This window comes from Nerophis lumbriciformis, linkage group LG01, assembly GCF_033978685.3.
Source record: "Nerophis lumbriciformis linkage group LG01, RoL_Nlum_v2.1, whole genome shotgun sequence".
Taxonomy (NCBI): domain Eukaryota; kingdom Metazoa; phylum Chordata; class Actinopteri; order Syngnathiformes; family Syngnathidae; genus Nerophis; species Nerophis lumbriciformis.
The window spans coordinates 60,850,397-60,875,000 of NC_084548.2; the positions used below are offsets into that span (position 1 = coordinate 60,850,397).

At 42.8% G+C, this 24,604-nt stretch overlaps 1 protein-coding gene across 6 annotated transcripts in view; it reads left to right on the forward strand.

The window, feature by feature from the left end:
• The window catches only part of LOC133570656 (myelin transcription factor 1-like), a 430,657-nt gene that overhangs the window by 338,973 nt on the left and 67,080 nt on the right, over positions 1 to 24,604 (forward strand). For all 6 annotated transcript variants that reach the window (XM_061923347.2, XM_061923352.2, XM_061923365.2 and 3 more), the window contains 2 exons: positions 14,647 to 14,960; positions 23,010 to 23,924. In XM_061923347.2, the coding sequence (XP_061779331.1) occupies positions 14,647 to 14,960; positions 23,010 to 23,924 (1,229 nt within the window). The remainder of the gene's footprint in view (positions 1 to 14,646; positions 14,961 to 23,009; positions 23,925 to 24,604) is intronic.

Consider the following 24,604-nt stretch of genomic DNA (forward strand, 5'->3'; position numbering starts at 1 on the left):
CTTAGATAGCATTGTCGACGCGCCATGCCGCCAAAACTCACATTCACAAGTAGTTAGATAGCATTGTCGATGTGCCACGCCGCCAAAACTCACATTTACGTGGACTTAGATAGCATTGTCGACGCGCCACGACGCCAAAACTCACATTCACAAAGACTTAGATAGCATTATCAACGCGCCATGCTACCAAAACTCACATTCACAAGGGCTTATGCGCCACGCCGCCAAAACTCAAATTCACGAGGGCTTAGATAGCATTGTCGACGCGCCATGCCACCAAAACTCACATTTATGTGGACTTAGATAGCATTGTCGACGCGCCATGCTGCCAAAACTCACATTCACAAAGACTTAGATTGCATTGTTGACGCACCACGACACCAAAACTCACATTCACGAAGATTAGATAGCATTGTTGACGTGCTACGCCGCCAAAACTCCCATTCACGAGGATTAGATAGCATTGTTGATGTGCCACGCCACCAAAACTCACATTCACGAGGACTTAGATAGCATTGTCGACACGCTACGCCGCCAAAACTCACATTCACAAAGACTTAGATAGCATTATCAACGCGCCATGCTACCAAAACTCACATTCACAAGGGCTTATGCGCCACGCCGCCAAAACTCAAATTCACGAGGGCTTAGATAGCATTGTCGACGCGCCATGCCACCAAAACTCACATTTATGTGGACTTAGATAGCATTGTCGACGCGCCATGCTGCCAAAACTCACATTCACAAAGACTTAGATTGCATTGTTGACGCACCACGACACCAAAACTCACATTCACGAAGATTAGATAGCATTGTTGACGTGCTACGCCGCCAAAACTCCCATTCACGAGGATTAGATAGCATTGTTGATGTGCCACGCCACCAAAACTCACATTCACGAGGACTTAGATAGCACTGTCGAAGCGCCACGGCACCAAAACTCACCGAGGACTTAGATAGCATTGTAGACGCGCCATGCCGCCAAAACTCCCATTCACGAGGACTTAGATAGCATTATCAACGCGCCACGCCGCCACAACTCACATTCACGAGGACTTACATAGCATTGTCGACGCGCTACACCGCCAAAACTCCCATTCACGAGGATTAGATAGCATTGTTGATGCGTCACGACGCCAAAACTCACATTCACGAGGACTTAGATGGCATTGTCGACGAGCCATGCCGCCAAAACTCACATTCATGAAGACTATAGCGTTGTAGACACGCCACGCCGCCAAAACTCACATTCACAAAGACTTAGATTGCATTGTTGACGCGCCACGACACCAAAACTCACATTCACGAGGGCTTAGATAGCATTGTCGACGCGCCATGCCGCCAAAACTCACATTCACAAGTAGTTAGATAGCATTGTCGATGTGCCACGCCGCCAAAACTCACATTTACGTGGACTTAGATAGCATTGTCGACGCGCCACGACGCCAAAACTCACATTCACAAAGACTTAGATAGCATTATCAACGCGCCATGCTACCAAAACTCACATTCACAAGGGCTTATGCGCCACGCCGCCAAAACTCAAATTCACGAGGGCTTAGATAGCATTGTCGACGCGCCATGCCGCCAAAACTCACATTCACAAGTAGTTAGATAGCATTGTCGATGTGCCACGCCGCCAAAACTCACATTTACGTGGACTTAGATAGCATTGTCGACGCGCCACGACGCCAAAACTCACATTCACAAAGACTTAGATAGCATTATCAACGCGCCATGCTACCAAAACTCACATTCACAAGGGCTTATGCGCCACGCCGCCAAAACTCAAATTCACGAGGGCTTAGATAGCATTGTCGACGCGCCATGCCACCAAAACTCACATTTATGTGGACTTAGATAGCATTGTCGACGCGCCATGCTGCCAAAACTCACATTCACAAAGACTTAGATTGCATTGTTGACGCACCACGACACCAAAACTCACATTCACGAAGATTAGATAGCATTGTTGACGTGCTACGCCGCCAAAACTCCCATTCACGAGGATTAGATAGCATTGTTGATGTGCCACGCCACCAAAACTCACATTCACGAGGACTTAGATAGCATTGTCGACACGCTACGCCGCCAAAACTCACATTCACAAAGACTTAGATAGCATTATCAACGCGCCATGCTACCAAAACTCACATTCACAAGGGCTTTTGCGCCACGCCGCCAAAACTCACATTCACGAGGGCTTGAATAGCATTGTCGACGCGCCATGCCACCAAAACTCACATTTACGTGGACTTAGATAGCATTGTTGACGCGCCATGCTGCCAAAACTCACCTTCACGAGGACTTAGATCGCATTGTCGACGCGCCACGACGCCAAATCTCAATTCACGAGGGCTTAGATAGCATTGCTGGCGTGCCACGCCACCAAAACTCACATTCATGAAGACTTAGATAGCGTTGTGGACGCGCCACGCCGGCAAAATTCAAATTCACGAGGACTTAGATAGCACTGTCGACGCGTCACGCCACCAAAAATCACATTCACGAGGACTTAGATAGCACTGTCGAAGCGCCACGGCACCAAAACTCACCGAGGACTTAGATAGCATTGTAGATGCGCCATGCCGCCAAAACTCACATTCACAAGGACTTAGATAGCATTATCAACGCGCCACGCCTCCAAAACTCACATTCACGTGGACTTACATATCATTGTCAACGCGCCATGCCGCCACAACTCACATTCACGAGGACTTACATAGCATTGTCGACGCGCTACACCGCCAAACCTCCCATTCACGAGGATTAGATAGCATTGTTGATGCGCTACGCCGCCAAAACTCACATTCACAAGGACTTAGATAGCATTGTTGACGCGCCATGCCGCCACAACTCACAATCATGAAGACTTAGATAGCGTTGTGGACGCGTCACGCCACCAAAAATCACATTCACGAGGATTAGATAGCATCGTTGACGCGCTACGCCGCCAAAACTCACATTCACGAAGAGATAGATAGCATTATCAACGCGCCACGTCACCAAAACTCACATTCACGTGGACTTAGATAGCATTGTCGACGCGCCACGCCGCCACAACTCACATTCACGAGGACTTACATAGCATTGTCGACGCGCCACGCCGCCAAAACTCACATTCACGAGGAGTTAGATAGCATTGTCTATGTGGCATGCCACCAAAAGTCACATTCACAAGGAGTTAGATAGCATTGTCTATGTACCACGCCGCCAAAACTCACATTCACAAGGACTTATGCGCCACGCCGCCAAAACTCACATTCACGAGGGCTTAGATAGCATTGTTGACGCGCCACGCCACCAAAACTCACATTCACAAGGACTTATGCGCCACGCCGCCAAAACTCACATTCACGAGGGCTTAGATAGCATTGTTGACGCGCCACGCCACCAAAACTCACATTCACGAGGATTAGATAGCATCATTGACGCGCTACGCCGCCAAAACTCCCATTCACAAGGACTTAGATAGCATTGTCGACGCGCCACGACGCCAAAACTCACCGATGACTTAAATAGCATTGTCGACGCGCCACACCACCGAAACTCAAATTCATGTTGCCAAAACTCACATTCACAAGGACTTATGCGCCACGCCGCCAAAACTCAAATTCATGAGGGATTAGATAGCATTGTCGACGCGCCACGCCGCCAAAACTCACATTCATGAAGACTTAGATAGCATTGTCGACGCGCCACTCCGCCAAAACTCACATTCACGAGGACTTATATAGCATTGTCGACGCGCCACTCCGCCAAAACTCACATTCACGAGGACTTATATAGCATTGTGGATGAGTCACGCCGCCAAACTCACAAAACTCACATTCACAAGGATTAGATAGCATCGTTGACGCGCTACGCCGCCAAAACTCAAATTCACGAGGGCTTAGATAGCATTGTCGACGCGCCATGCCGCCAAAACTCACATTCATGAAGACTTAGATAGCGTTGTACATGCGCCACGCTGTCAAAACTCACATTCGCAAGGACTTAGATTGAACTGTCGACACGCCACGCCACCAAATCTCACATTCACGAGGATTAGATAGCATTGTCGACACGCTATGCCACCAAAACTCACATTCACATGGACTTAGATAGTATTGTCGATACGCCATGATGCCAAAACTCACATTCACAAGGACTTATGCGCCACGCCGCCAAAACTCACATTCATGAAGACTTAGATAGCATTGTCGACGCGCCACGCCGCCAAAACTCACATTCACGAGGACTTATATAGCATTGTGGATGAGTCACGCCGCCAAAACTCACATTCACAAGGATTAGATAGCATCGTTGACGCGCCACGCCACCAAAACTCACATTCACGAGGATTAGATAGCATCATTGACGCGCTACGCCGCCAAAACTCCCATTCACAAGGACTTAGATAGCATTGTCGACGCGCCACGACGCCAAAACTCACCGATGACTTAAATAGCATTGTCGACGCGCCACACCACCGAAACTCAAATTCATGTTGCCAAAACTCACATTCACAAGGACTTATGCGCCACGCCGCCAAAACTCAAATTCATGAGGGATTAGATAGCATTGTCGACGCGCCACGCCGCCAAAACTCACATTCATGAAGACTTAGATAGCATTGTCGACGCGCCACTCCGCCAAAACTCACATTCACGAGGACTTATATAGCATTGTCGACGCGCCACGCCGCCAAAACTCACATTCACAAGGATTAGATAGCATCGTTGACGCGCTACGCCGCCAAAACTCAAATTCACGAGAGCTTAGATAGCATTGTCGACGCGCCATGCCGCCAAAACTCACATTCATGAAGACTTAGATAGCGTTGTAGATGCGCCACGCTGTCAAAACTCACATTCGCAAGGACTTAGATTGAACTGTCGACACGCCACGCCACCAAATCTCACATTCACGAGGATTAGATAGCATTGTCGACACGCTATGCCACCAAAACTCACATTCACAAGGACTTAGATAGTATTGTCGATACGCCATGATGCCAAAACTCACATTCACAAGGACTTATGCGCCACGCCGCCAAAACTCACATTCATGAAAACTTAGATAGCATTGTCGACGCGCCACGCCGCCAAAACTCACATTCACGAGGACTTATATAGCATTGTGGATGAGTCACGCCGCCAAAACTCACATTCACAAGGATTAGATAACATCGTTGACGCGCCACGCCACCAAAACTCACATTCACGAGGATTAGATAGCATCATTGACGCGCTACGCCGCCAAAACTCCCATTCACAAGGACTTAGATAGCATTGTCGACGCGCCACGACGCCAAAACTCACCGATGACTTAAATAGCATTGTCGACGCGCCACACCAACGAAACTCAAATTCATGTTGCCAAAACTCACATTCACAAGGACTTATGCGCCACGCCGCCAAAACTCAAATTCATGAGGGATTAGATAGCATTGTCGACGCGCCACGCCGCCAAAACTCACATTCATGAAGACTTATATAGCATTGTCGACGCGCCACGCCGCCAAAACTCACATTCACGAGGACTTATATAGCATTGTGGATGTGTCACGCCGCCAAAACTCACATTCACAAGGATTAGATAGCATCGTTGACGCGCTACGCCGCCAAAACTCAAATTCACGAGGGCTTAGATAGCATTGTCGACACGCCATGACGCCAAAACTCACATTCATGAAGACTTAGATAGCGTTGTAGATGCGCCACGCTGTCAAAACTCACATTCGCAACGACTTAGATTGAACTGTCGACACGCCACGCCACCAAATCTCACATTCACGAGGATTAGATAGCATTGTCGACACGCTATGCCACCAAAACTCACATTCACATGGACTTAGATAGTATTGTCGCTACGCCATGATGCCAAAACTCACATTCACAAGGACTTATGCGCCACGCCGCCAAAACTCACATTCATGAAGACTTAGATAGCATTGTCGACGCGCCACGCCGCCAAAACTCACATTCACGAGGACATATATAGCATTGTGGATGAGTCACGCCGCCAAAACTCACATTCACAAGGATTAGATAGTATCGTTGACGCGCTACGACACCAAAACTCACATTCATAAGGACTTATATAGCATTGTCGACGCGCCACGCCGCCAAAACTCACATTCACATGGACTTAGATAGATAGCATTGTCAATACGCCATGATGCCAAAACTCACATTCACAAGGACTTATGCGCCACGCCGCCAAAACTCAAATTCACGAGGACTTAGATAGCATTGTCGACGCGCCATGCCACCAAAACTCACATTCACAGAGGACTTAGATAGCGTTGTAGACGGGCCACGCCACCAAAACTCACATTCACGGGGATAAGATAGCATTGTCGACGCGCCACGACGCCAAAACTCACCGAGGACTTAGATAGCATTGTCGACGCGCCATGCCGCCAAAACTCCCATTCATGAAGACTTAGATAGCATTATCAACGCGCCACGCCGCCAAAACTCACATTCACATGGACTTAGATAGCATTGTCGATACGCCATGTTGCCAAAACTCAAACTCACGAGGACTTAGATAGCATTGTCGACGTGTCATGCCGCCAAAACTCACATTCACAGAGGACTTAGATAGCGTTGTAGACGTGCCACGCCACCAAAACTCACATTCACGAGGACTTAGATAGCATTGTCGACGCGCCATGCCGCCAAAACTCACATTCACAGAGGACTTAGATAGCGTTGTAGACGTGCCACGCCACCAAAACTCACATTCACGAGGATTAGATAGCATTGTCGACGCGCCACGACACCAAAACTCACCGAGGACTTAGATAGCATTGTAGAAGCGCCATGCCGCCAAAACTCACATTCACAAAGACTTAGATAGCATTATCAACGCGCCACGCCGCCAAAACTGACATTCACAAGGACTTACAGTATATAGCATTGTCTACGCGCCATGCCACCAAAACTCACATTCACGTGGACTTATGCGCCACGCCGTCAAAACTCAAATTCACGAGGGCTTTGAGAATTGTCGACGCGCCATGCCGCCAAAACTCAAATTCACGAGGGCTTTGAGCATTGTTGACGCGCCACGACGCCAACACTCAAATTCACGAGGATTAGATAGCATTATCGACACACCACAACGCCAAAACTCACTGAGGACTTAGATAGCATTGTAGATGCGCCACGCTGCCAAAACTCAAATTCACGAGGGCTTTGAGAATTGTCGACGCGCCACGCCGCCAAAAGTCACATTCACAAGGAGTTATATAGCGTTGTCGACGCGCCACAACGCCAAAACTCACCAAGGACTTAGATAGCATTGTACACGCGCCTAGCCACCAAAACTCACATTCACAAAGACTTAGATAGCATTATCAACGCGCCACGCCGCCAAAACTGACATTCACAAGGACTTACAGTATATAGCATTGTCTACGCGCCATGCCACCAAAACTCACATTCACGTGGACTTATGCGCCACGCCGTCAAAACTCAAATTCACGAGGGCTTTGAGAATTGTCGACGCGCCATGCCGCCAAAACTCAAATTCACGAGGGCTTTGAGCATTGTTGACGCGCCACGACGCCAACACTCAAATTCACGAGGATTAGATAGCATTATCGACACACCACAACGCCAAAACTCACTGAGGACTTAGATAGCATTGTAGATGCGCCACGCTGCCAAAACTCAAATTCACGAGGGCTTTGAGAATTGTCGACGCGCCACGCCGCCAAAAGTCACATTCACAAGGAGTTATATAGCGTTGTCGACGCGCCACAACGCCAAAACTCACCAAGGACTTAGATAGCATTGTACACGCGCCTAGCCACCAAAACTCACATTCACAAAGACTTAGATAGCATTATCAACGCGCCACGCCGCCAAAACTGACATTCACAAGGACTTACAGTATATAGCATTGTCTACGCGCCATGCCACCAAAACTCACATTCACGTGGACTTATGCGCCACGCCGTCAAAACTCAAATTCACGAGGGCTTTGAGAATTGTCGACGCGCCATGCCGCCAAAACTCAAATTCACGAGGGCTTTGAGCATTGTTGACGCGCCACGACGCCAACACTCAAATTCACGAGGATTAGATAGCATTATCGACACACCACAACGCCAAAACTCACTGAGGACTTAGATAGCATTGTAGATGCGCCACGCTGCCAAAACTCAAATTCACGAGGGCTTTGAGAATTGTCGACGCGCCACGCCGCCAAAAGTCACATTCACAAGGAGTTATATAGCGTTGTCGACGCGCCACAACGCCAAAACTCACCAAGGACTTAGATAGCATTGTACACGCGCCTAGCCACCAAAACTCACATTCACAAAGACTTAGATAGCATTATCAACGCGCCACGCCGCCAAAACTGACATTCACAAGGACTTACAGTATATAGCATTGTCTACGCGCCATGCCACCAAAACTCACATTCACGTGGACTTATGCGCCACGCCGTCAAAACTCAAATTCACGAGGGCTTTGAGAATTGTCGACGCGCCATGCCGCCAAAACTCAAATTCACGAGGGCTTTGAGCATTGTTGACGCGCCACGACGCCAACACTCAAATTCACGAGGATTAGATAGCATTATCGACACACCACAACGCCAAAACTCACTGAGGACTTAGATAGCATTGTAGATGCGCCACGCTGCCAAAACTCAAATTCACGAGGGCTTTGAGAATTGTCGACGCGCCACGCCGCCAAAAGTCACATTCACAAGGAGTTATATAGCGTTGTCGACGCGCCACAACGCCAAAACTCACCAAGGACTTAGATAGCATTGTACACGCGCCTAGCCACCAAAACTCACATTCACAAAGACTTAGATAGCATTATCAACGCGCCACGCCGCCAAAACTGACATTCACAAGGACTTACAGTATATAGCATTGTCTACGCGCCATGCCACCAAAACTCACATTCACGTGGACTTATGCGCCACGCCGTCAAAACTCAAATTCACGAGGGCTTTGAGAATTGTCGACGCGCCATGCCGCCAAAACTCAAATTCACGAGGGCTTTGAGCATTGTTGACGCGCCACGACGCCAACACTCAAATTCACGAGGATTAGATAGCATTATCGACACACCACAACGCCAAAACTCACTGAGGACTTAGATAGCATTGTAGATGCGCCACGCTGCCAAAACTCAAATTCACGAGGGCTTTGAGAATTGTCGACGCGCCACGCCGCCAAAAGTCACATTCACAAGGAGTTATATAGCGTTGTCGACGCGCCACAACGCCAAAACTCACCAAGGACTTAGATAGCATTGTACACGCGCCTAGCCACCAAAACTCACATTCACAAAGACTTAGATAGCATTATCAACACGCCACACCGCCAAAACTCACATTCACAAAGAGTTAGATAGCATTGTCGACACGCCATGCTGCCAAAACTCACGTTCACAAAGACTTAGATAGCATTGTCGACACGCCACGACGTCAAAACTCACATTCACAAGGACTTAGATAGCATTGTTGACGCGCCACGACGCCAAAACTCACATTCACAAAAACTTAGATAGCATTGTCGACGCGCCATGCCGCCAAAACTCACATTCACGAGGACTTCACTGTCGACGCTCCACTCCACCAAAACTCACATTCACAAAGACTTAGATAGCATTCCAGAGTATGCTAACCAATGTCTCGTATAATAATATGCTAATGTTAGCATGTTGATGTTTTATGCTAGCTGTTTAGCTAAATGTGTATGCTTATACCTAAAAATCATAGGTTTTAATTAGAGATGTCCGATATTATCGGCCGATAAATGCTTTAAAATGTAATATGGGAAATTATGGTATCGGTTTTTTTTAATTACCGGTATTGTTTTTTTTGTTGTTGTTTTTTTATTTTTTTAAATCAACATAAAAAAGACAAGATACACTTACAATTAGTGCACAAACCCAAACCTCCCACCCCCATTCACACTCATTCACACAAAAGGGTTGTTTCTTTCTGTTATTAATATTCTGGTTCCTACATTATATATCAATATATATCAATACAGTCTGCAAGGGATACAGTCCGTAAGCACACATGATTGTGCGTGCTGCTGGTCCACTAATAGTACTAACCTTTAACAGTTAATTTTACTAATTTTCATTAATTACTAGTTTCTATGTAACTGTTTTTATATTGTTTTATTTTCTTTTTTATTCAAGAAAATGTTTTTAATTTATTTATCTTATTTTATTTGATTAATTAAAAAAAAAGTACCTTATCTTCACCATACCTGGTTGTCCAAATTAGGCATAATAATGTGTTAATTCCACGACTGTATATATCGGTATCAGTTGATATCGGTATTGGTTGATATCGGTATCTGTAATTAAGATTTGGACAATATCGGATATCGGCAAAAAGCCATTATCGGACATCCCTAGTTTTAATACTTGGCGCCATCTTAGGAGTATGCTAACCAATGTCTCTTATATTAGCATGTTAATGTTAGCATGTTTCACGTTTTATGCTAGATTTTTAGCTAATGTTGTATGATTGAACATACAAATCATGGACTTTGATGCTTGGGGCTGTTTTGGAAGTATGCTAAAGATTCTTATATTAACATGCTAACGTTTAATGCTAGCTTCCTAGCTAAATGTGTATGTTTATACCTAAAAATCATAGATTTTGATACTTGGCGCCAAATTAGGAGTATGCTAACCAATGTCTCGTATATTAGCTTGCTAATGTTAGCATGTTGACGTTTTATGCTAGTGTCTTAGCTAAATTTGTATGTTTATTTCAAAAAATCATAGATTTTGATACTTGGCGCCATCTTAGGAGTAGGCTAACCAACGTCTCTTATATTAGCATGCTAATGTTAGCATGTTAACGTTTTATGCTAGCTTTCTAGCAATTTTGTATGTTTAAACCTACAAATCATGAATTTTGATGTTTGGGGCCATTTTGGAAGTATGCTAAATATTCTTATATCAACATGCTAACGTTTGATGCTAGCTTCCTAGCTAAATGTGTATGTTTATACCTAAAAATCATAGATTTTGATACTTGGCGCCAAATTAGGAGTATGCTAACCAATGTCTCTTATATTAGCATGCTAATGTTAGCATGTTGACGTTTTATGCTAGTGTCTTAGCTAAATTTGTATGTTTATTTCTAAAAATCATAGATTTTGATACTTGGCGCCATCTTAGGAGTAGGCTAACCAACGTCTCTTATATTAGCATGCTAATGTTAGCATGTTAACGTTTTATGCTAGCTTTCTAGCAATTTTGTATGTTTAAACCTACAAATCATGAATTTTGATGTTTGGGGCCATTTTGGAAGTATGCTAAATATTCTTATATCAACATGCTAACGTTTGATGCTAGCTTCCTAGCTAAATGTGTATGTTTATACCTAAAAATCATAGATTTTGATACTTGGCGCCAAATTAGGAGTATGCTAACCAATGTCTCTTATATTAGCATGCTAATGTTAGCATGTTGACGTTTTATGCTAGCTTCTTAGCTAAATTTGTACGTTTATTTCTAAAAATCATAGATTTTAAAACTTGGCGCCATTTTAGGAGTAGGCTAACCAACGTCTCTTATATTAGCATGCTAATGTTAGCATGTTAACATTTTATGCTAGCTTTCTAGCAATTTTGTATGTTTAAACCTACAAATCATGAATTTTGATGTTTGGGGCCGTTTTGGAAGTATGCTAAAGATTCTTATATCAACATGCTAACGTTTGATGCTAGCTTCCTAGCTAAATGTGTATGTTTATACCTAAAAATAATAGATTTTAATACTTGGCACCATTTTAGGAGTATGCTAACCAATGTCTCTTATATTAGCATGCTAATTTTAGCATGCTAACGTTTTTTGCTAGCTTCTTAGCTAAATTTGTATGTTTATTTCTTAAAATCATAGATTTTGAGACTTGGCGCCATCTTTGGAGTACGCTAACCAACGTCTCTTATATTAGCATGCTAATGTTAGCATGTTAACGTTTTATGCTAGCTTTCTAGCAATTTTGTATGTTTAAACCTACAAATCATGAATTTTGATGTTTGGGGCCTTTATGGAAGTATGCTAAAGTTTCATCTATTAGCATGCTAATGTTTTATGCTAGCTTCTTAGCTAAATGTGTATGTTTATACCTAAAAATCATAGATTTTGATACTTGGCACCATTTTAGGGGTATGCTAACCAATGTCTCTTATATTAGCATGCTAATTTTAGCATGCTAAGGTTTTATGCTTGCTTCTTGGCTAAATTGTATATGTTTATACCTACAAATCATAGATTTTGATACTTGGGCCATCTTAGGAGTATGTTAACCAATGTATCTTAATTTGGCATGCTAATGTTAGCATGTTAACGTTTTATGCTAGCTTTTTAGCTAATTTTGTCTGTTTAAATATACAAGATCATGGATTTGGATACTTGGCGCAATATTAGAAGTATGTCGACTTCCAGATAGCCACCCTAGAAGGGGGGGGGGGGGGGGGGGGGGGGTACCCACATATGCGGTCCTCTCCAAGGTTTCTCATAGACAGTTAAATCGACATCCCACTGGGGTGAGTTTTTCCTTGCCCTTATGTGGGATCTGTACTGAGGATGTCGTTGTGGTTTGTGCAGCCCTTTGAGACACTTGTGATTTAGGGCTATATAAATAAACATTGATTGAAAACATTGACTGATAGCAGGCCCTTCAACTATAACATACAGGCACTGTACTCTTAAAGGAATTTAGTTTTCTAAATGAGGCATAGAGCCATTTTTATTTCCAGTCTTGGCGTCAAAGACGCACATGACATGCAGTCTAAAGCACACTTCTGCCAGCCTGGGGTCACACTTGAGTCGGTATCTTTTTTGAGGAGCCTAAGCGCCACAAATCAGACAAGGAGCACAAAAACTCCAGCAGGTGTGAAAAGGGATTTTTCTGGAGCTTCACTCCAGCAGCCGTGACGACGCTCCTCGCGCCCCGCTCGCTCTCAAAGAGCCGACGAGAGCTCGCTGGCTCGTGACGCCTCTTTATTGTGTCGCAGACATTAGCGCTCTGTTTACACGTGTCGCCGTGGCACACGCACTCTGTTCACAGATCCTCCTTCAAGCGCCCAGGTGACAATAGACTTTATTGGATTTCATCCTCCGCTGCCTGGCGCGCTCCCTTCAAGGCGTTCATTAAACCTTACGCTCAATCGCTTGTGAGCGCGCCACCCCCTTCAGGCGCCCTAGTGTCCTGTCCTCAGCACGTTCTCACACACAGGTGTCCAAAGTGCGGCCTGAAGCCAATTTTTTAACGTGGCACTTTGTAAAAATACAAATAAAAAGTGGAAACAGGTGAAATGTAACGTTAAAAAGTTGCAATAATAACACAAAGCTGCCAGGCAAACTGTTTTTTTCTTTAAAACTGTCATTGCTCAAAAAATAATAACGAATCAAAATCAATGTTGACCTATTTAAGGCTCCAATTACCTCACATCAAATATTACACTTTGAAATATTTTTTGGGTCGGGGGGTTATATTGCGGGGTTGGGGGGGTAGGTGGTAGCGGGGGGTGTATATTGTAGCGTCCCGGAAGAGTTAGTGCTGCAAGGGGTTCTGAGTATTTGTTCTGTTGTGTTTATGTTGTGTTACGGTGCGGATGTTCTCCCAAAATGTGTTTGTTTGTGTTTGTGTTTTTGGGGTGGTATAGCTCAGTTGGTAGAGCGGCCGTGCCAGCAACTTTAGGGTTGCAGGTTCGATCCCCGCTTCCGCCATCCTAGTCACTTTACCCACCTGCTCCCAGTGCCACCCACACTGGTTTAAATGTAACTTAGATATTGGGTTTCACTATGTAAAGCGCTTTGAGTCACTAGAGAAAAGTGCTATATAAACATAATTCACTTCACTTTGTCATTCTTGTTTGGTGTGGGTTCACAGTGTGGCGCATATTTGTCACAGTGTTAAAGTTGTTTATACGGCCACCCTCAGTGTGACCTGTATGGCTGTTGACAAAGTATGCAGGCATTCACTTATGTGTGTGAAAAAGCCGCATATATTATGTGACTGGGCCGGCACGCTGTTTGTATAGAGTTAAAGCGGACTAAAGCATACTTGCCAACCCGCCCGATTTTCCCGGGAGACTCCCGAATTTCAGTGTCCCTCCCGAAAATCTCCCGGGGCAACCATTCTCCCGAATTTCCCCCGGTTTCCACCCGGACAACAGTATTGCCGACCCAGTCACATAATATATGCGGTTTTTACTCACACATAAGTGAATGCAATTCATACTTGCTCAACAGCCATACAGGTCACACTGAGGGTGGCCGTATGAACAACTTTAACACTGTTACATATATGCGCCACACTGTGAACCCACACCAAACAAGAATGACAAACACATTTCGGGAGAACATTCGCACCGTAACACAACATAAACACAACAGAACAAATACCCAGAATCCCTTGCAGCACTAACTCTTCCGGGACGCTACAATATAAACCCCTCGCTACCACCAAACCCCGCCCCCCTAACGCCCCCCCTCCCCATCCCCCATTTCAAAAATAGATCTTGTATTAGTTTTGAACATGAAACATTTCAAAATGGCCTCCACATGTTTTTGATTTTTCAGTGTTTGGAAAAAGTTGAATCTAGAACATGTTTTTGTTTATCACACCTTCTCTCCTCTCTCACCTCAGCATTCTGGGCTGCCCCGTCGCCAGAAAGCGCCGCCTGGAGGAGGCGGAGTCCGGACAGGAGCAGGAAGCGGAGCGCTCGGCGTCCAAGAGGAAGTCCCACCCCCTGAAACTGGCCCTGGACGAGGGCTTCAGCGCGGAAAGCGACGCCAGCAGCGAGGCCGACGGAGACGGCGAGAGGGATGGAGAGAGCAAGGAGGACGAGGACGAGAAGAAGACCGAGGAAGACCTGACCCCTGGAGAGGAAGAGGAGACGCAGAATGGACAAGAAGAAGAAGAAGAAGAAACACAGAAGGACACGCTTGTCGCAGCAGAAGGTACTTTTTTTTGTCTCGCCCTGTCTAATAAAACTTACCGTATGTTTTTATTGTCCTATGTCAGGGGTCGGCAACCTTTACCACTCAAAGAGCCATTTTGACGAGTTTCACAAATTAAAGAAAACAATGGGAGCCACAAAACTCTTTTGAAATTTAAAATGAAATAACACTGCATACAGTTTTTTTTTGCTTTGTGCTATGTATAAACCAGGGGTCTCAGATACGCGGCCCGCACCTTAATATGAAAATGTAATGTTAGGCCCGCGAGTTTTATATGAATGGCGCTTGACAGCGTCATACTTGCCAACCCTCCCAATTTTTCCGGGAGACTCCTGAATTTCAGGGCAACTATTCTCTTGAACGTGTGCTGATTTTCACCCAATTAACAATAATAAGGGCGTGTCGTGATGGCACAGCATTCAACGCCCTCTACAACCTATACTAACAGCGTGCTGGCCCAGCCACACGTTGTATGAAGCTTCTGCTTGCACACCTCAGTGACAGCAAGGCATACCTGGTCAACAGCCACACAGGTTACACTGACGGTGGCCGTATAAACAACTTTAACACTGTTACTAATATGCGCCACACTGTGAACCCACACCAAACAAGAATGACAAACACATTTCGGGAGAACATCTGCACCGTAACACAACATAAACACAACAGAACAAATACCTAGAATCCCATGCAGCCCTAACTCTTCCCGCTACCACCATACCCCGCCCACCTCAACCGACGCACGGGGGGGGGGGGGGACTTGATGTGTGGGGGAGAAGGGTTGGGGGGGGTGCGGGGTGTATAATGTAGCCCGGGAGAGTTAGTGCTGCCATGGGATTCTGGGTATTTGTTCTGTTGTGTTTATGTTGTGTTAGGGTGCAGATGTTCTCCCGAAATGTTTTTGTCATTCTTGTTTGGTTTTGGTTCAAAGTGTGGCGCATTAATAGTAAGAGTGTTAAAGTTGTTTTATAAGGCCACCGTCAGTGTAACCTGTATGGCTGTTGAGTAAGTATGCCTTGCTGTCACTTACGTGTGCAAGCGGAAGCTGCATACGACGTGTGGCTGGGCTGGCACGCTGTTTGTACAGGTTGTAGAGGGCGTCAAATGCTGTGCCATCACGGCACGCCCTAATTATTATTGTTAGAGTATGATAACCAATGTATCATATACATTAGAGTATGCTATATACGTTAGAGTATGCTAACCAATGTATCATATACACTTGTAAAGAACATAATGTCATGGCTGTCTTGAGTTTCCAATCATTTCTACGACTCTTTTTTTTTTTTGTGATCGAGTGATTGGAGCACATACTTGTTGGTCACAAAAAACATTCATGAAGTTTGGTTCTTTTATGAATTTATTATGGGTCTACTGAAAATGTGACCAAATCTGCTGAGTCAAAAGTATACATACAGCAATGTTAATATTTGGTTGCATGTCTCTTGGCAAGTTTCACTGCAATAAGGCGCTTTTGGTAGCCATCCGCAAGCTTCTGGTTGAAATTTTGACCACTCCTCTTGACAAAATTGGTGCAGTTCAGCTAAATGTGTTGGTTTTCTGACATGGACTCGTTTCCTCAGCATTTTCCACATATTTAAGTCAGGACTTTGGGAAGGCCATTCTAAAACCTTTATTCCAGCCTGATTTAGCCATTCCTTTACCACTTTTGACGTGTGTTTGGGACTAAAGGCCTCACATTGTCTCCTCCAAACATATTGCTGGGTATTGTGGCCAAACAGCTAAATTTTTGTTTCATCTGACATCACATGGACAAAGATAAGACCTTCTGGAGGAAAGGTCTGTGGTCAGATGAAACAAAAATTAAGCTGTTTGGCCACAATACCCAGCAATATGTTTGGAGGAGAAAAAGTGGGGCCTTTAATCCCAGGAACACCATGCTTACCGTCAAGCATGGTGGTGGTAGTATTATGCTCTGGGCCTGTTTTGCTGCCAATGGAACTGGTGCTTTACAGAGAGGAAATGGGACAATGAAAAAGGAGGATTACCTCCAAGTTCTTCAGGACAACCTAAAATCATCAGCCCGGAGGTTGGGTCTTGGGCGCAGTTGGGTGTTCCAACAGGACAATGACCCCAAACACACGTCAAAAGTGGTAAAGGAATGGCTAAATCAGGCTAGAATGAAGGTTTTAGAATGGCCTTCCCAAAGTCCGGACTTAAACGTGTGGACAATGCTGAAGAAACAAGTCCATGTCAGAAAATCAACACATTTAGCTGAACTGCACCAATTTTGTCAAGAGGAGTGGTCAAAAATTCAACCAGAAGCTTTCCAGAAGCTTGTGGATGGCTAATAAAAGCGCCTTATTGCAGATTTGGTCACATTTTCAGTAGACCCATAATACATTCATAAAAGAACCAAACTAATAATAATAATACAAATAATAATAACAATAATAATCATATTAACAATAATAATCATAATAATAATACAAATAATAATATTAACAATCATAATAACAATAATAGCAAAAATAATAATAACAATAATATTAATGATATTATCAATAACAATAATAATAATAATAGCAATAATAATAACATTAATAATAATAACAATAATGATAATACCAATAATAATAATGATAATAACAATCATAGTAATAATAACAATAATAATATTAATAATAACAATAATAATGCCAATAGTAATAATAATAATAATAGCAATAGTAATAACAATAATAACAACAATACTGGCAACAATAATATTATTAACAATATAAATTATAATAATAATAATAATAATAACAATCATAATAACAATAATAGCAAAAATAATAATAACAATAATAATAATATTATCAATAACAATAATAATAATAATAGCTATAATAATAACAATAATATTAACAATAATGATAATAATAACGATAATACCAATAATAATAATGATAATAACAATCATAGTAATGATAACAATAATAGCATTAATAATATTAATAATAACAATAATAATACCAATAGCACTAATAATCATAGTAATAATAACAATAATAATATTAATAATAACAATAATAATTCCAATAGCAATAATAATAATAATAGCAATAGTAATAACAATAATAATAATAACAATACTGGTAACAACAATATTATTAACAATAGAAATAATAATAATAGCAATAATAATAACATTAATAATAATAACAATAATGATTAGAAAAGCGCTATACAAGTACAACCCATTTATCATTTAATACCAATAATAATAATGATAATAACAATCATAGTAATAATAACAATAATAATATTAATAATAACAATAATAATGCCAATCAATCAATCAATCAATCTTTATTTATATAGCCCTAAATCACAAGTGTCTCAAAGGGCTGCACAAGCCACAACGACATCCTCGGTACAAAGCCCACATACGGGCAAGGAAAACTCACCCCAGTGGGACGTCGATGTGAATGACTATGAGAAACCTTGGAGAGGACCGCATATGTGGGTAACCCCCCCCCCTCTAGGGGAGACCGAAAGCAATGGATGTCGAGTGGGTCTGACATAATATTGTGAGAGCCCAGTCCATAGTGGATCCAACATAATAGTAAGAGTCCAGTCCATAGTGGGGCCAGCAGGACACCATCCCGAGCGGAGACGGGTCAGCAGCGTAGAGATGTTCCCAGCCGATGCACAGGCGAGCGGTCCACCCCGGGTCCCGACTCTGGACAGCCAGCACTTCATCCATGGCCACCGGACCTGTGCCCCCCCCCCCCCCCTCAAGGAAAAGGGGAGCAGAGGAGAAAAGAAAAGAAACGGCAGATCAACTCGTCTAACAGGGGGGCTATTTAAAGGCTAGAGTATACAAATGAGTTTTAAGATGGGACTTAAATGCTTTTACTGAGGTAGCATCTCTAATTGTTACCGGGAGGGCATTCCATAGTACTGGAGCCCGAATAGAAAACGCTCTATAGCCCGCAGACTTTTTTTGGGCTCTGGGAATCACTAATAAGCCGGAGTTCTTTGAACGCAGATTTCTTGCCGGGACATATGGTACAATGCAATCGACAAGATAGGCTGGAGCTAGACCGTGTAGTATTTTATACGTAAGTAGTAAAACCTTAAAGTCACATCTTAAGTGCACAGGAAGCCAGTGCAGGTGAGCCAGTATAGGCGTAATATGATCAAACTTTCTTGTTCTTGTCAAAAGTCTAGCAGCCGCATTTTGTACCAACTGTAATTTTTTAATGCTAGACATAGGGAGACCCGAAAATAATACGTTACAGTAGTCGAGACGAGACGTAACGAACGCATGAATAATGATCTCAGCATCGCTAGTGGATAAAATAGAACGAATTTTAGCGATATTACGGAGATGGAAGAAGGCCGTTTTAGTAACACTCTTAATGTGTGATTCAAACGAGAGAGTTGGGTCGAAGATAATACCCAGATTCTTTACTGATTCGCCTTGTGTAATTGTTTGGTTGTCAAATGTTAAGGTGGTATTATTAAATAAATGTCGGTGTTTAGCAGGACCGATAATCAGCATTTCCGTTTTCTTGGCGTTGAGTTGCAAGAAGTTAGCGGACATTCATTGTTTAATTTCATTAAGACACGCCTCCAGCTGACTACAATCCGGCGTGTTGGTCAGCTTTAGGGGCATGTAGAGTTGGGTGTCATCAGCATAACAATGAAAGCTAACACCGTATTTGCGTATGATGTCGCCTAGCGGCAGCATGTAAATACTAAAGAGTGCAGGGCCAAGAACCGAACCCTGAGGAACTCCGCACGTTACCTTAACATAGTCCGAGGTCACATTATTATGGGAGACGCATTGCATCCTGTCAGTAAGATAAGAGTTAAACCACGACAAAGCTAAGTCTGACATACCAATACGTGTTTTGATACGCTCTAATAAAATATTATGATCGACGGTATCGAAAGCAGCGCTAAGATCAAGAAGCAGCAACATAGATGACGCATCAGAATCCATCGTTAGCAGTAGATCATTAGTCATTTTTGCGAGGGCTGTCTCCGTAGAGTGATTTGCCCTGAAACCGGATTGAAAAGGTTCACAGAGATTGTTAGACACTAAGTGTTCATTTAGCTGCTGTGCGACAATTTTTTCGAGGATTTTCGAAATAAAGGGAAGGTGGGACACCGGTCGGTAGTTTACCATGAGGTCAGGATCGAGGTTAGGTCTTTTGAGCAGAGGATGAATAACCGCTTTCTTGAATGCTAGGGGAACAGTGCCAGAGGAAAGTGATAAGTTTATAATATTTAGCACTGATGGACCTAATAATACAAAAAGCTCCTTGATAAGTTTCCCAGGAAGTGGGTCAAGTAAACATGTTGTTTGTTTTATCCCACTTACACGCTGTAATAGTTCCTCTAATGTTATTTCATCAAAAAGAGAGAGACTATTTTGTATTGCAGTATCCGTCGTAGATACAGTTGTATCTGTGTTCATAGAACCCAGTTGTAGCTGGGATGCGTTGTCTTTAATCTCCTTTCTAATGAGTTCAATTTTCTTATTAAAGAAATTCATAAAGTCATCTGCCGAGTGGGTGGAGCTATTGGGAGGAGTCCCTTGTTGGGTTAGCGATGCTACTGTACTAAACAAAAATTTTGGGTCGTTTTTGTTGAGGCGGATGAGATTTGAGTAATATTTAGCTTTAGCTAAGGTAAGCATGCGTTTATACGATATTAAACTATCACTCCATGCTTGATGGAAAACCTCAAGCTTGGTCGCGCGCCATTTGCGTTCCAACTTTCTACATGATAATTTAGATAATTTCTACATTTCCTCTGTAAACCATGGTGTGCGCCTTTTAGGGGCCCTTTTTTGTTTTAGCGGTGCTATACTAACAATGGTTTTGCGCAGGGCATTGTCAAAGTTGTTAGTGAGGTTATCAATAGAGCCGACATAATTTGGGAATGGTGCCATTACCGAAGGCAGTAGGTCAGCAAGAGTCATCGTTGTGGCGGCATTAATGTTGCGGCTGCTATAGCAGTTATTATTATTATTAGTTTGTTGACAATAAGTCAGAACTTCGAATTTTATAAGGTAATGATCGGACATTACTTTAGTATACGGGAGTACCATAACTTTGGAGGTGGTGACACCCCTGACCAGCACTAGATCTATCGTATTGCCGTTGCAATGCGTAGGTTCATTTATTATTTGTGTAAGACCACAGCTATCAATTATAGTCTGGAGCGCCACGCACTGAGGGTCCGATGGGGTATTCATATGGATATTAAAGTCCCCCATTATGATTATATTGTCTGCGTGCGTCACTACATCAGCAACGAACTCTGAGAATTCATTAATAAAGTCCGAGTAGGGCCCTGGGGGGCGGTAGATAACAGCCATATCGAGAGGCAGCGGTGCGACAGACCTCATAGTAAGCACCTCAAACGATTTGTATTTATTATTTAGGTTAGGGGTAAGGTTAAAGTTTTCATTATATATTAGTGCGACCCCCCCACCCCTTTTAAGGGGACGGGCAATATGCGCATTCGTATAGTTAGGAGGAGATGCCTCATTTAGCGCAAAAAATTCGTCTGGTTTGAGCCAGGTTTCGCTAAGACCAATGACGTTAAGATTGTTGTCTCTAATGACCTCATTAACTAATAACGTTTTGGGAGACAATGATCTTATGTTTAAAAAGCCCATATTATAAGTATTGGGCTGTTTTGACGAGTTTTTGTTTAAATTATCCGTAGTAGAAATATTAATAATGTTGCGTTTATTATACGTAGTGCACTTTAAATAGTTTCGACCATATCTAGGAATTGATACGACGGGAATTTTCAGATTGTTTGCTTGATGCTGCGATCGACTGAACGCATCATGATTTGCCACCTCAGTAGAATGCATATCTACCCCGGACACATTCACAACAGAAAACACATTATGTGAGTTGTGTGTTATTCTAAGAAAATTGCTATGCGTACAGGAATTATCCAGCCTGGTGCTGGCTAGTTCTAGCTTAACTGACTCCTCACCCGGACTAGCAGGCTCTGTAATTGCCTGTGACCGGCCAATAGTAATAATAATAATAATAGCAATAGTAATAGCAATAATAACAACAATACTGGCAACAATAATATTATTAACAATAGAAATTATAATAATAATAATAATAATAACAATCATAATAACAATAATAGCAAAAATAATAATAACAATAATAATAATATTATCAATAATAATAATAATAGCTATAATAATAACAATAATATTAACAATAATGATAATAATAACGATAATACCAATAATAATAATGATAATAACAATCATAGTAATGATAACAATAATAGCATTAATAATATTAATAATAACAATGATAATACCAATAGCAATAATAATCATAGTAATAATAACACTAATAATATTAATAATAACAATAATAATGCCAATAGCAATAATAATAATAATAGCAATAGTAATAACAATAATAATAATAACAATACTGGTAACAATAATATTATTAACAATAGAAATAATAATAATAATAATAACAATCATAATAACAATACTGGTAACAATAATATTATTAACAATAGAAATAATAATAATAACAATCATAATAACAATAATAGCAAAAATAATAATAACAATAATAATAATATTATCCATAACATTAATAATAATAATAATAGCTATAATAATAACAATAATAATAACAATAATGATAATAACAATAACGATAATACCAATAATAATAATGATAATAACAATCATAGTAATAATAACAATAATAGCATTAAATATATTAATAATAACAATAATAATACCAATAGCAATAATAATAATAATAACAATAATAATAATAGCAACAGTGATAACAATAATAATAACAATACTAGTAACAATAATAATAATAATAAAGATAATAATAATAGCAATAATAGTAACAATAATAACAATAATGCTAATAACAATAATAATAATAATAACAATAATGATAATAATATCAATAATAAAAACAATAATAATAATAATAATAATAGCAATTATTATATCAATAATAATAATAATAATAACAATAACAATAATAATTGTGTGTGTTCCCACAGAAGACGAGTGTGTCATCATCGAGGCGAGGCAGGAATGTCCGTCGCCCTCCCAGAACGCGGAAGAAGTGGCCAACTCTCTCCTCCACCTCGGCCGAGTGCCCGCCAGCGACGACGGCGCTCCAGCTGTGGCCGTTGCCATGGAGACTGGGGGGGATGTCACACTGGCTGCCGAAGAGGGCCAAAAGGTAGACGGGGAGCAAGATGGAGATATGGCCGACACGGAGGAAGCAGGAGTAGGTCAGGAGATGGAAGAGGAGGACGCGGGACAGCCTGACCAGGTCCACCAGGATCCCGCGGCGGACCAAGACCAGGAGACGGCGGCGCGGCACATGTCACTGACTCCGGAAGAGGACGAAGACGAGGACGTGAAGGAGCCAACTGCCGTCTGCACCATCACTAGCATCACAGCAGCTCAGGGAACAAACATGAAGACTGAAGACCCCAGGGTCTACAAGGCCCACCAGGACTACAGCCTGACTGGGACCAGTCCGCTGGGCGCGCTCCACAACTACAAGGCCAGCCCTCTTCTGAAGTACATCTCCCACATGGTCAGTCCGCTGGAGGACTACTCGCCCAACGGCAACTTTCACATCCACAAGATGTCTCCTGTCGCCTCCCCGGACATCATTGAGCTCCACTCCGACAAGTCCGAGGACAAGGACTTGGACCAGGGCGACGACGACGACGAGGACAGCCTGTCCCAGCGCTCCGCCGTCACCGACGAGTCGGAGATGTTCGATATGACCCGAGGGAACCTGGGTCTCTTGGAACAAGCCATCGCTCTCAAGGCGGAGCAGGTGAAGCCCGGCGGGCCCAGGGAGCTCCTGGGCGTGTCCGACATCCAACATCAGAGGTACTTCACCTTGGAGGACCGGCCCAAGCACCTGGACGTCATCAGGAAGAGCTACTTCAAAGGTAGGACCGGCTAACTCTGAGAGAACTAGAGCTGGGCGATAAAACCATATCAGCGTTCGATAAAACGTTCAATAATGTTTATGGGACTATGGAAGCAAGGTTGGTTGCACGAACAAAAGCACTCGCTCGCTGGTAACCGAGCAACAAAGGAAGTGATCACAGACCAAGCTAACAGCCAATCGGGTGACAGTATCAACTATCTTGATTCTTTGCATGGAGTGAGAAGAGAAAGTTGAAATGAAGAAAATTGTGGATAAAAGATTAAAAGTCACCTGGACAGGTTTTGGGTTTTTTTCAAAAGGGACCGTAGTCAGACCAATGTGGTGTGTAAATGATGCAAGGCAAGAGCGCTAACACTACACCACCTCAGCCGTGCTCACCATTTAGATCACAGCTGTAACTTCCTCTCTAACCTCGATTCTGACCTCCTGCTAAGCCACCGGCTGGGGTCGCACCTCCCCTTTATCTCTAAAATCGTCAAAGAAAAGTGTTGCACAGCAGCTAAATGAATACTTAGTGTCTAACAATCTTTATGAACCCTTTCAGTCGGGTTTTATTTTCACACTTTGCAATATTTTCTTACACTTTACGAAGCACTTCTTACATAGTCCTTCATTTTGAGAGCTTATTGTTTTCCATGCTTGTGTTGACATTTCATTTCTGCCTTGACAGCTGAGGGA